Source organism: Hermetia illucens, chromosome 4 (genome assembly GCF_905115235.1).
Source record: "Hermetia illucens chromosome 4, iHerIll2.2.curated.20191125, whole genome shotgun sequence".
In the NCBI taxonomy this organism is placed as follows: domain Eukaryota; kingdom Metazoa; phylum Arthropoda; class Insecta; order Diptera; family Stratiomyidae; genus Hermetia; species Hermetia illucens.
In genome coordinates, this window is record NC_051852.1 from 143090070 (window position 1) to 143103911 (window position 13842).

Sequence of the window (13842 nt, forward strand, 5' to 3'; positions counted from 1 at the left end):
TCACCTCAATAAAAGTACACAGGCATTGAATGACGACTACTAGGACTACGGTCCGGCATTAAGTTGATGCAGACTTAGGACCCCACAATTCTCAAAAAAATACAGAGCAATGCTCTTTTAGACCGAGATCCGTAGATTATTTGATCCAACACGATACCAATTTGGTATTGGTACGCCTCGAGGTTTGTGTTTTTATGTTTTATCACACAAGTTTTAGAAGAGCATACCCGTTTCAGCGCGAAATCATATAGGTTACGTCCGGACTAGACTAGGCCTTATGGAAGGCAGCCGCGTAAAGCACTACATAGCTGTGAGGCTCTTTAACCTAGACTGGTAGTTAAAATCTCGTCAGAAAATAGCTCTCAGGGTATGAGAAGGCACTTTGCATCACATGTCAGTAACCGATAGACACCAGTTTTACGCCTACCCAGAGTGTAAAAGCGCAGTGCCGAAAAAGGCAGAGAGATCTACATCACACATCACTTAGGCATACAGAATAGCGGCTCATATTATCGGAATTGTCCTTACTTTTGCCGGAATTTCCCCTCGAGTTCGGGATGCGATCATTCTAGGAGCCTTTGATACCGTTGTCGAAGAGTGTACGCACATTACAGAAAAAAATCATTTAGCGTTTTCGATAGCCATAGGTCGCAGCATTTCTCCTATCTAGGGTCGAAAATCACAACCGATAACAGCTACGATGATAAAATCGGCGCACGGTTGTTGGCAGGCAACAGAGCCTATTTCAGCTTACAAAAACTGTTTCGCTCGAAATGTCTCCCCATAGGGCCAAAGCTCTTACTATAAAAGACGGAGACTTGGGTTCTTAGGAAGAAAAATTGGGAAATCTTGACCGCATTCGAGAGAAGAATCCTCCGAAGAATTTTTGGCCCCTTACATGAGGATGGACGATTCCGTAGCCTACATAACGACGAAATCCATGAGCGATACCATAACCGTCAGGTTGTGGATAAAATCCGGCTCAATAGCTTACGGTGGGCGGATCACTTAATCCGTATGGATGAGGATGATCCAGCCGGGAAAGTTTATAAGGGCAATGTCTACATTAGAAAAAGAAGACGAGGGTGTGCCTCGAGATGGAGCGATGGCGTTGGTCAGGATGCCAGACAGCTTTTAGGGATATCCAATTGGTGGACCTCGGCGCAAAACCGGGATGTCTGGAGTTCTTTATTAAGGCAAGCCTAGACCGAATACCGGTTGTTGATGATATGATGATAGGTCGCAGCCAAGTCAGTTCTTATCTGCGCCGCTAACCTACACTTTTGGTTCATCTAGACTTGGGATAGACTATAGTATTTTTGGTTTGTCATCCATAGTCCTCAAGTACCGCTTCGTATACTTTCTGAGATCAACTCTTTCGAAGATTGTGGCTAGTTTTCTAAAGACGTCAACTAATATCCCAGCAATATTACATATAAAAAAGAATATCTGGGATTCCTTGTAATATTATAGCCAATACTTTTACCCTCCCTCACCCTCAACGATCGCTTCCCTTGTCGTGATGAGCTATGCGAAAATCAAAATCCCAAGCCAATGTGTAACTACCGAGGCCTGAATGGTCACAGCAAAACGGGGAGGTCAAGCTATGAAAAAATTAAAAACCTGGAACACAAAACAAAACAACAACACTTCGATCATGACGAACCAACCCACAGTGAAGGAGTAACCCTGAGTCCATCGATGGAGAACCTAAGTCTACACTCAGATTTCTTTCGCTAATTCAAATGTGAATCAACTCAATTCGGACCCAGCCCTTAATGGGCGAGCCAAAGCAGTCCCGTTTTGTCAGCACTCCTTATCCCGGTTTTCAGTCGGCGTCACCTGCCTATGGGTAAGCAGCTACCTTCGGATAGAAAACAGCCTCCGGGCGAACGGCCTTCGGGCTGGGCAATGCCTCCGAGCAAACCGCCTCCGAGCAAACCGCCTCCGAAAAAACGGGTTGTGCCAATGTTGAAGGGAAAGGTTCGTCCGGGGCATCTGTAGCTAAAGACAAACCCAAGCGACAGCGGTCTTCTGACGATCCCAACTCTTCGACTCAAATGGTAGCAAGGAGGGCTCGGCCAGTAACGACCAAGTCTTAACTTCGAGCCAAGGCTATCGAAGGCGATGGATGGGTCTTGTATGATGACACCAATCCATGCGGCTACGATATTGAGATGTGCTAGGAGCTTAGTAGGATGCTTCTCCTAGCTGTATGAACTGCATTCTCGCAAGGGGTTATACCACGCTTTGAGTTACTAGCAATCAATATACCGTGAAATGTTACGGATAAACTTTGCCGACGGAAGCCCGAACGATTGGCTCAGGGAGTACTGCTCCTCCTTCGATGATGTGGGCGAAGGTGCGTGATTGACCCCCCTACCATCGTTTAAAAAGTGCTTTCTCTTATTTACAGAAGAGAAGCGTAATTGCGCTGAGGTCCTCAAACAACTTGGAGTCCAGAATAACCTCAACACCTGTATTGGATGCTGTTAGGCAGCAAACCAGGAGAAAAAACCGAAAGACCGCAGACTTTTCTCACTATCGTCGCTCCTGAACCGGAGCCGGCTCTACTAGGGGCTTGGGACCATCACATTATAAGTGTTGGCTCCTAAACCCATCGAAAGAGACGTTCAGCCTACGGTATCTTGATCCGAATCGTAGGTAAAGTGCCATATCTCCTAAATAAATTTGGGGCGACATATTAGTCGGCCGTTTTGGAAGAGTGGATTCCACTGCATGGCATAGCTCGCAATGAAATTGCCACCCCTCCTTAATGCGTGACCTATCCACTGCCGTCTTTCTAACAAATCGCATACGAATGCCAAGTCTGTGCGCCGACCAAGTTATTCGTTTGAGATAGTGTCAGCTCGTAGATACGGCGCAGACTCGCCACTTCCAAAATTTTGTGGAAGTCAGAGCATAGGGGGGGCTTTGTACTCAGCGGTAACATCCTCTATCGTGACAGGCAGTGCAGAAATATTCTGAGTAGTCTCTGCGCACGTTCAAGGTCACTCTCCTCTGGGTTCCCGGTCATGGGAACATAGAGAGGAATGAGCGGGTTGACATGTTGGCCAGGCGGCATTCTTTGGCGGGAGCAGTCTGTGTCTCGCTGGCGATTGTCAAGCGTGGACCTCAAATGGCGAAAGCTGAACCGCCTGTGTCGAGGAAAGGATTATTTGGCTTCCGTATAACAAAACCCGATCGGTAGAGAGTCTGTGCCAGACGCGCGCAAATGAATACAAGATTACGACGACTAGCACGGAAAACTGGTCCTTGGGGGACCATGCGGAGAAGAGGGAGAAACTCTCACGCACTTCTTTTGCGATTGCCCAGCTCTAGCTAGAGTTAGGCTACCGCTTCACTCCAGGCAAATTAGCAAAAGGAATATGGAATATGGCATCAGTTGTATCTTTTCGCCGACATACATGTTGGCGACCCTGGGAGAATTCGGTATCCTGACGAAATCGATAAGACTGACTAGGTTGACCCTGACCAATGGGCGAGGCCAGAGCGGCGGGCGGCAATCGCGAAATGTTGGGCTGCACTTTAATGAAGGCAAAACAAAATACAGGGTGATAACGTCAACAGAAAAAATGAAAGAACCAAAAACACCAAATGGCAGGGGTCAAACGAGATAATTTCTCCTGATTTAGGTACTATGGGGGAAATTCTAGAGCCTATGTTGCTTATTAGACACCCAATTTGGTTGTCGTACAATCAGACCACACATTAATATCATCAAATTGTTGAAATTGTAGCAGTAGCAAGTATAGAGAAATCCGGGAATTGAAATTGCTAACTAGCACTCATCAGCAGCAGTCACTGCGATAAAAAGCGGCTGCGAAGTGCAGGCTTTGCACTCAGATCCTTTTAAGCAGACTTCTTTTTGCATTAGAACAGGGAGAGTAAGTAAATAAGTAGTTTAGTTTAGCCGTAGCTCCAAGCACTCAGGCCATTGTTATGCCTATTGTACTATCCCTGTAAATTGTCTATTCAATGGTTTCCCGCCTACTGCGTTCGGTGTATTCGTCTGAGATCTGGGGAGGCCGAGTACCTGCATATAAAGTGCAGGGCGGTCCCCTCCTCCTCCTGCTCACATTGGCTGCACATAGCCGAAACCACCATTCCAACTTTTTCCACATAATAGTATAAGGAGCAGTGTCTTGTTAAAAGCCCTACTAGGGTTCTCATGTCCTACTTCTTAAGAGATAAGAGAACAACCCTGCACCCGATCCGACCTCCATGACTGACCCTTCGGTGAAGATTATTAAAACTGTAATCTGGAAAAACTCACGGCCATTTATCGACCATCTTTCTCTTTTGGTGATTACGACAGTGTATATCTTTCAATGGCGAATCTGGAAGCCATATGATCGACTGGTATCAGAGTTATCGCATGCTGGTCAAGGAATTTCCATGACCGTATGACTGGCCGCCCTTCTAAGCTTCAATAGTATCGAGTCTACATGCGTGGTTAGCTACTTTTCGGTTCACCTCCAAGTGAATGGCGGATAGATTTAGGATAGCTTCAAGTGCTTCAGTGGGCGTAGTACTCATTGCTCCAGCAACACTTAGGCAACCGAACCTCTGAATTTGCGCTAGCAGATTAGTCTCGGCCACCAGACGATGCATGCATATATCAAAATGGGTTTTATTACAGGTGTATGCATCCAATATATCCGGTTTGGTGAGAGTCCCCAGGTGTTACCTATTGTAAGCCTACACCACCAGAGTAATTTGCAGAATTTCTGATGTTGTTCCTGGATATGGCGGGGGTGGGGAGGTTAACTTGGGGTCGAAATGTACTCCTAAATACTTGACTATTTGTGCCAGCTAGATTTCCGCCCCTGCGAAGGTGGGTAGCGTACAGCTGCGCCACCGGACGTTCCTAGTGAACATAAGTTGTCCAGTCTTCCTAGAGTTCACTGTGAGTCCATTGCGAAGGCTTTTCGATTCCATTCTGTCTCGTCGCATCGCAAATTCCTTCGAATGAGGCATGATTGAAGGCACTTTCAATGCCAATGAATGCGCCTTAGGCGTATTCTTTTTCTGAAATCAGCTTGTCACCTGGTGGTGAAGTGGCCACTTAGGAATGTGTGTATCCCTTATGAACCGATCTAGTAGTCGGTTTGGGTTTGGGTTTGGGAATAATTATCACCTTCATATCACGCTAGTTAATTGGAATATAAGCATGTGCTAGGCATGCACGATATATATTCCGAATATGTAGACCCAGAGAATTCATTCTCTCGATTACAAGCGCAGGAAAGATGCAATCTGGACTTACAGATTTGTATCTATGGAACGAGTTAAATGCCCATTTTTACTGACTCCAGTGATATTACTTTGCATGTCAGATTCCAGTCTCTCGGTTGAGCGCTTTATGCACCTGTCGACCCCGAGATGAGATTTTGGATGCTGCCTGGGAAGTGCATTTCAAGCAAATGAACTACCGTTTCTTCATCGCTTTCTGTGATCCCAATAACCCAGCTTTTGGCTACGTCATTTAACTGGAATCCGCTTCAGCATTGAGGTTGCATCAGGAGAGTTCGTAGAACCGTCACCATGATGATCGTTCAGCCAATCTTATGCTTTTCTTTGGAGCCTTCTGCGCATCTTTATAGCGATTCCAGTCAGCGGCTGAATCACACTTCAGAGCACAATTGAGGAGCATCCTTGTCGTTCTCTTTTGTTTTGCCAAGTCTGAGTTCCACCATGGTGTTTTACCTTTCTTTGGCATTTGAAGTAGATAGCTTTGTTCAAAAGCATCTTTCGTGCTAGTTGTGATCATCTGGGTTGTTTTCTCAATTCTAGTAGTGGAATTGAGAGCCGCAATATGTGGGGATGCGACCGTGATGTCGATGACCTCTCGCCTGACCACGTTGAAGAAAGTGGGTTCCTATTTAAGGATCTGCAGATCCGTTCCTACCAGATACTCCGACAGTCTCGATCCTCTCGCATTGATGTTGGAACTCCCCCAGCATATGTGGTGAGCGTTGATATCACCTCCTGCTTTTACCCCTACGCCTTCACTTTTGGCATATTGGATAGCTCTGATGAATGTTCCACTGGGAACTTCTTCTGCGTCAGGAGAAATATGCAGAGCACCGTAGTATCTCTTTAACTGTCTGTTGATTTTCATGCGTAGTTTAGTCGACGTGATATCGCCATCACATAAGTCGTTAAACAAATCTGCCTGGAAGTCTTTTAAGGTTACCCTGCAGGAGCGAGGTTGGTCACTTCTATTGCCATACAACAGGTCAACATATTGGAAGTTTAGGTCCCTGACTATCCCACCAACAACCCATGGTCCATGTATTAGGTATGTAAATGCCTTGCAGGTATAAATCCGACGACTGATAAGTGCCGTCGTCGTTTTACAATGCTGCAAATTTATTTGGGAAGATGCCGAGGGCTGCGCAACCCCTTCAATGGTTTTAGGAGCCGAGATTTGTAACGTAACGGTCCCCCGTCCATAGTAAACCCGGCAGCACGATTGTTACCGAACCTTCTTAACATCGGGTTCGGGAATGCCAATAGTAAGGAAAGTTTCCGGCCTATCGGCACGCTCTCCTGTTTTGCTGCCTAGCAGGATGCAGGTGGAGGTGTTGAGGTTGTTCTCGGCACCAAGTTGTTCCAGAACCTCAGCATCATTACGCTCTTCTTCTGGAAGCCAGAGGAAGCACCTTTTCAGGATTAGTTTGCCACCCTCCCATACATCGTTGAGGGAGGAGCAGTACTGTCTGAGCCACTTGTTCGTGTTTTTGTGCTTGGATGGCTCAAGTAGTTAGAGTGCTTGGCTACCATAGCGGACGGTCACGGTTCAAATCTCACTGGTGGCAGAGGGATTTGTTATCGTGACTGGATATAGTATACCAGCCGATTTAGCTGTGAATGAGTACCTAAGTCAAATTAGGACAATGTTCTCGGGAGAACGCGATGCTGACCACATTGCCTCCTAGAGTGCACTGTAGTGTACCGTTACGATCGTGAATGAAGCTTTAACACACTTCAAGGCCCTGATCCATTATGAGTTATTGCGCCAACGATTATTATTTGCCTTCGGAACGGTCTTGGATGGTGGAGCATATACGATAACTGGACATTCTATATATTATACCCATCTTGGATTTGATTCTTCCTTTGATCGGAAAAATGTCGATAAGGAGGAATCACTAAGCAACAACAACGAGGAGAACGAACGGAAAAAGTTCGATAGACCCGCAGAGTAATTCTCAACATGAAGGCCCGTACACAGAGATGACACCGAGAGGTAAAATACTATCTCACGGCATGGTGCACGGCAAATAATAAAGATATTTGCATAGGTTAAAAGCGGACAGTTCATCTGACTACACCAGCTAGGGCAATTTTCGGAAGTACTCGGGGAATGTGTTCTTCATTTTTTCTAGACTCACGTAAGATGAGGAGGATCTGGACAAGACATTGAGGAGCGTAGCAGCATCGGAAAAACTAATTGGGGAAATGTTTGCGGAAGATTGCAAGGGAATATCACATGATGGCTCTGCGAGGCACAAAAAACCGGGAAGCGCTGTTGTAAATGAAGTCGCGTGACAAAGGGAGGGGCAGGTAAGACTAACTCCATCCTGGGGTGCAATATTTGTGGCGTTCCATTGGGAAAAGAGCGGCAGTAAGGGGGTGACTTTATAAAAAAAATCCTTAAATAATAAAACTTAAAGATATTTCTTAGTTCAGTTTTGTTTTCCTTAATTTGATATCTTGATATAAAATATACATATCTTTAGATATTCATTACACAATGGGGTAATTAGTGCAGTAAACAGATAATTATGACACATGTTGTGGCATTTAAGTATTGACGCCTTTTCTTATGTTTCCTATGCAATGCATTGCGTTTTTGAAAAAAACCTCAACAAATAATTTATCTTTTCTTGGAAGCGGCACAACGCTGGGCTGAGAAGTTATTGAAGCAACAAATCCACCCAAAACTAACAGCTATAATTGCCACCCTAGGTGAAACTCTCACTTTTTTTAAATTGGTTATAAAAATTTAATTGCAACGAGTGTCCTGCCTGCAACTTCCCCATGTTATTTACTAAAGGATGAATGGTTATATACGTCGAGTTCACCTCAGAAATGTGAGCTATAAAGGCGACCATTTAGACGTACCATTTAGTTCAGTTTAAAGTTTCTGTCTGAAAGATTCAAATCATGAAAGTTGGCATTCCAGGAAGAAAAGTAGAAACGGAACATTTCCTAGACCGAATGTGGTTTTTCGCGAAGTTGCACGCTTATTACCCCATCACCCAATATAATTTTTGGAAGATCCTTCACGCGGTTGCAGTGATAGTTTTCGTTAATATTTTCTCATTGATGATGTTCAACGTCCAAGTGTTGTTTATCAGCACCATGGAGCAATTGTTAACTAATCTACCGATGAACGTGAGCGTGATATCTTGCACCATAAAATTTGGTACTCTTCTAAAAATGCGCCCTCGGCTCGTTGGTGTCATGGATCTTTTCGCAGAACTTGATTCCAAGAAGCTCACAACTATCCAAATAGACTTTTTAAAGAGGAGGATATTGTTCTGTCAGAGGGTCTCTTTAGTTTTTACTGTCGCGTATTCTTTGGTGGTGACAACATCTACTCTAAATGCTGCGTTATCCAAAGGACAAAATTTAATGTTCTACGTCTGGACACCATATGATTACCGTCAGTCTGAACGGGTCTATTGGGCAACCTTGGGCTTTCAGTACTTCGCTATGATGTGGCTCGCTCTGGAGAACATGACAAACGACCTAATCGGCCCTTTATATTTCATTATGCTGAATGCGCATCTTAAGATTGTCATCGAACGAATTCAGGGTGTTGGATGGAATAGGATGAAAACAAAGGAAGAGAACTGTCGCGAACTTTTGGAATGCATTGAGGATCATCGACTTATAATGAAGTGAGTGACTAGTTACCCAAATAACAGAACGCTACACTATACAGCTCTTGATTTCAGGATGTTTGATGTATTAGAGAGCAACCTCTCCTTCGCAATGTTCACCCAGTTCGCGAGTACCGCCATCACCGTCGCTATGGAACTAATGTTTGCTATATTCTACCCATTTAGTTTTACGCAAATTTCGATGCTTCTGGTTTCAGCCTTTTCATCTGCTCTGGAAATCCTGCCATGTTGTTACTATTCGAATGATTTTATGGTACAAACGAACGGGATCGTAACTGCAATTTACTCCTCAAATTTCTATGAACAATCGAAGGAGTTTCAAAAGACCATGATTATTTTCATGCAGATGACACAAAAGGCAAAAGTGGTTTCTGCAGGAAAAATGTTTCCTGTCACATTGGCTACGTTCGCGTCGGTAAGAGTTTTCAAACATGAATTGGAATTGATCTTTTTGATTGGGTTCTTGTGTTTCAGATAATGAAAACATCTTATACATTATTGACTGTCGCCAGTCAATTAAGGTAGATACTCGTGGGGTTACATTTAAACGTGCTATATGTACTTGACAACGTCAATCTTCACAAATATGAGTTACCTCCACATATTTCTTAGAAGTGGGGAGCATCAAATCTAGAGAACATCACCAACACTATTTATATAATAATAATATCAACTGGAATATTACCTAAAATAATATAATTGAAGAGAATAATAAAACTTCTAAATATCCCCTTAAAAGCTAAGTCATATGGAATTCCGTCGTTTGGAAACTCTTTTGGGATTGCTATAGTCGGATAACCTTCGAATCTAACACATTTAAACTTCAAGGGTATAAAGTAAAAGTAAGGTATAAAGTACACATTTTAACTTCAACTCTGGCGGGGGTTGAGTATAGCCAATCTCAGGTGATCATTGTGGTTATCCCAACTTCTACGTTCATTACAAATGGGTCCTGAGGTTCGTAATATTCCATGACAATACACCTGTAGAAAATAGTTCCCTATTTCGTTCTGCAGTGTCAGAAAGCGGTTCATCAATGTCGCAACTTTACTTCCAACAAAGCTCTAAACAGGCTTGATTTCATCTTCTAAATTTTAGGTCACACGGCTTTCCCCCAAGAAGCAAGTGTTCCTAAATGTCGCTCCTATCCCAGCTTGTAGAGTACACCTTTCTTCCATTCCTTCGGTAGCATACCTCAGAAGTTCGTTGTTTTTGTGTTTTGTGTTGTAGGTGCGACTATATGCTGAAAGCATGGAGACTCTATTCAGGAGATTCACCTCCCAGAGCATTCTATAAAATTTTATGGTGACGAAAAATCATTGCACATCTTCGAACCCGATGGGAGTTGCGCGTGTCGTATATTTCATGGCATTCATTGTTGTGCGCCCACGTAGTTGCGAGCACATGTCTGCAATTGCTGAAGGTACGTGGCTGCGTCTGTCATAACAATAGAAGTAAGTGTGAATTATAATTAATTCTTTTGTCACTCAAATGGAAAAAAGCTTCTATGCGGAAAAATACTTACAAATACAATCACAATTCATTCTACCTATCAATATCATCCCACATTGACATATTGGACAGCCGCTTATGGCTTCCCACACCCTTGTGCTTCCTTAAAAATTTATTTTCGATTAATGGTAATGGATCTTAATGGAATCGTTGAGCGAATGGAGCTCCTTTATAAGAAGGTTGGTGGAAGTAAATATGCGCAAAATTTTCGGCAATTCTTCCATGTTTGCTCTGCTAGGAAGTGAGGAGGAAATAAGCAGATGCGCTCAAAATCAATCTTTTAGATGCATCCATTTCCTGCTGGAATAGGATGGGGAAACACACATAAGAAAACCATCTAGAACATGGGCATACCAATACATCCATACACTAACCACATACATATATCTTCCCTACCCGAATGGTACACAATGAGACTCCGTGTCCCTTTGCCGCTGGATTTGCTCCTCTTGCATATGGTCTCCTTAGCTGAGAGAAGTTGCCGTGGAAGGTTCTGAAGAGCGAGTTCCCCTAAGTTCATGTGAACTGACAATCTCTTCGTCCGACTACAGAACATTTTGATTTTTTTTATCCGAATATGGTGATAGGTGAGATGAACTCTGATGTAATGCGTCTTTGACTTATGCTGTGTCTATTCTGTCGTGATTGCATCCTCAATTGGGCCCTTGATAACGAATGAGGAAGATTGGGTTTTCGCATTCCCCTTTTATTGCTAAATTGTATTTTCTGATATTTTCCCATCCCATTCCCATCACTTCAAGAACGGTACATAAATCACTCTTGAGGTAATCAGTATTAACATTTTGGGATTCGGGATTCTATTCAACTTTAACCGTACCCAGTAGCTATTGCTTCCAGTCGCGGAAGGCCTTACGAAAGAAGGCGAATTTTCATGAGAATGAGGACCTGGGCTTGTTAGCACCATAATGTATAGCGACATTCACAGATATTCACAGTTTGAATCCAAGAAAGCGAGTTTTTGGCAGAAGGTGAGTACAAGCTGGTAAATCCGGTGAGATTAACATTGGACGCAACAGACTTTTCAGTTAGCAGGGGTTTCCACATTAGACTACATGTATGTTTACAAACATAAAGGTCAGTCAAATTGACCTGCAGCATGCTAACGTCCCTTCTCATCTGCTGGCAGTAAGCCTGATACAGCTACAGGAATATCCTCATGTATTTCTGGTACAAAAGCCACGGGCAGAATGTGTAGTATTAGATCGACTGGAGTGGATGAATTCCTGGGAGACTTAGGTTGCTAGCAAGCAGAATTTCGATCTCTTTTCCGCGTTTGAGAGAAGAATCCTTTGGAGAATTTTTAGGCCCCCTACATGAGGATGGACGATTCCGTAGCCTACATAACGACGGAATCTATGAGCGATATCACGACCGTCTAGTTGTAGATAAAATCCGGCTCAGTAGGCTGCAGTGGTTGGGTCTGTTAGAGTAATACCTGCGGTAGAAAAAGAAGACAAAGCAAACCCTGCTTGAGTTGGAGCGATGGCGTAAACCGGGACGTTGGACAGATTTTAGGGATATTGAATTGGTGGACTTCAGCGCAAAACCGGAATGTCTGGAGTTTCTTATTAAAATTGGCCTAGCCCGAATACGTGTTGTTGCACCGTTGATGATGATGATGATGGTATTGGATCAGTTAAGAAGGCTAAGATTTCCTTCGATGAGAGATCCTTGAGACCGAGAGCCTGCGTACAGATTACTGTTAGAGGCAACTATGCTGAGACAATTCTGTCTCCAGAACCTAATTGCGGTCAACTTACAATACCAAGTTAATTGAGATGGGGAGAAACGTTACAGTTGCCTCTGCTTACTTACCCTTAATAAGGGATCTGGTATTATACGCAGATTCAAGTGACCTTGAGCTATTAGTAGGTTGTGACTCGAACGCGCAGCATTTGTTGGGACAGTAGCAAATGCAATCCAAAAGGAGGGAAACTGTTTGGTTTTATTACTTCAACTCGTCTGATGACCGTGAACTTAAAGGGCCCCCCAACGTTTCTGGGGCCTAGAAGAAGTTAAGTAATTGACCTAGTAATCTGCACTCCAAAGTTGTTGGAGTTAATTAAAGACTAGCAAGCGCTGAAGTCTCACTCTTATATCACCGTTACTTAGAATTTAGTCTGGCTATTGCAAGCGAGAATCCTGCAACACAATGACGACATTCTAGGAAAGTGGATTGGACAAAGTTGAAAGAACTTCTGGGCATCAAAGTGAAGCACCCTAGGCGAGTAAGGACTCCTTCGGAAATAGAAGACCAAATAATTTTTAAAAAATGCCTGACGGTGACGGATAGAAGACCAATTGGAAACTGTTAATCGGACAAATCTAGGATGCTTTGAAGGAATGAGAATGGTTCCATTGTGGAACCAGGAAGTGCAAAGACTCAGGAAATCAGATGACTTCTGGATAGTGCTTGCTAAGCCAACAAGAATGAATACCGGTTAAACTTCCGGAACTCACAGAGTGAATATAAGAGTTTCGTAAAATGTTCAAAACGAGACTCGGTTTGAGCATACTGTGAGGAACTGGAAGGTGGAAGGCTTTCAGGCTTTGCAGAATCCTTAATAATCATAAGTCGGCCATGGTGGACTCTCTTAGAAAACCAGATGAAACTTTGACGAACTCCAGTGTTGAGTCTATGTAAAGCCTCTTGGATACCATCCGGGAGAGCATAGAGTTGGTGATTTCCGCAAACCATTCAACACGAGAGTGTTGCAAGGAGAGTTGGGACACTGCGAGAGCGGGTGTTATCAATGAAAAGGTGGAAGCGACATACTGTCCTTTGGACACTACGAAGCACCTGGTATGAATGGCATCTATCCAGCGATGCTAAAGGAGGGTATAAAGTACCTAGAGGAACTTCTAAGAAATATTTTTCGAAATATCTTGCGTTATGCTACGTGCCTGCCTCTTGGCAGAAGGTAAAGATGGTCTTTATACTTAATTCTGGGGAAGACTATTTAATTTCAAAGAATTCAGGCAAATGCATTACTCAGTTTCCGGTCCCTGGATTTATTTTTTCACAATGCAACGTGAACAGCTCATAGACTAATTTGCCTAAATTAATGAGAAAACAAAGGAAGTGGGGGCACACAAAGAATTGGAAGGGTTATTGGGAGAACTGAATCTAGTTTTCACAATGCCTTCCAGCAGCTCTTGGATTCCCATAAGTCCCTTTGGTAGAAAATATGACGTTATCTTGGAACGTAGAGAAAACCGGGAAGTCCCTGAGGAATGCGTGTCAGAATATACTGACGTCTTCTACACCGATGGCTTAAAAAGTGAGATTTAGGCTGTTCCCTTGGGATTATATTCAGTGGTTTTTCAGGCTGAAATGTATGGGATCTTAATAGCAGCAACTTGACGGGCG

The 13842-nt window shown here is 43.6% G+C and overlaps 1 protein-coding gene across 1 annotated transcript; it reads left to right on the forward strand.

Annotated features, from left to right (window-relative positions):
• The first annotated feature begins 8772 nt into the window (after positions 1-8772).
• LOC119654115 (odorant receptor 33b-like) lies at positions 8773-9536 on the forward strand. Its single transcript, XM_038059277.1, has 3 exons — positions 8773-8936; positions 8994-9354; positions 9414-9536. The coding sequence occupies exons 1-3, from the start codon at positions 8773-8775 to the stop codon at positions 9462-9464; spliced, it is 576 nt and encodes a 191-aa protein (XP_037915205.1). The 3' UTR covers positions 9465-9536.
• Positions 9537-13842: the final 4306 nt, after the last annotated feature.

Bases quoted from the DNA above. Each gene is read 5' to 3' on its own strand.
- LOC119654115 (XM_038059277.1), top strand. From the start codon at position 8,773: ATGACAAACGACCTAATCGGCCCTTTATATTTCATTATGCTGAATGCG. The intron at 8,937-8,993 runs GTGAGTGACTAG...TCTTGATTTCAG, and splicing joins GATCATCGACTTATAATGAA to GATGTTTGATGTATTAGAGA. The intron at 9,355-9,413 runs GTAAGAGTTTTC...CTTGTGTTTCAG, and splicing joins CATTGGCTACGTTCGCGTCG to ATAATGAAAACATCTTATAC.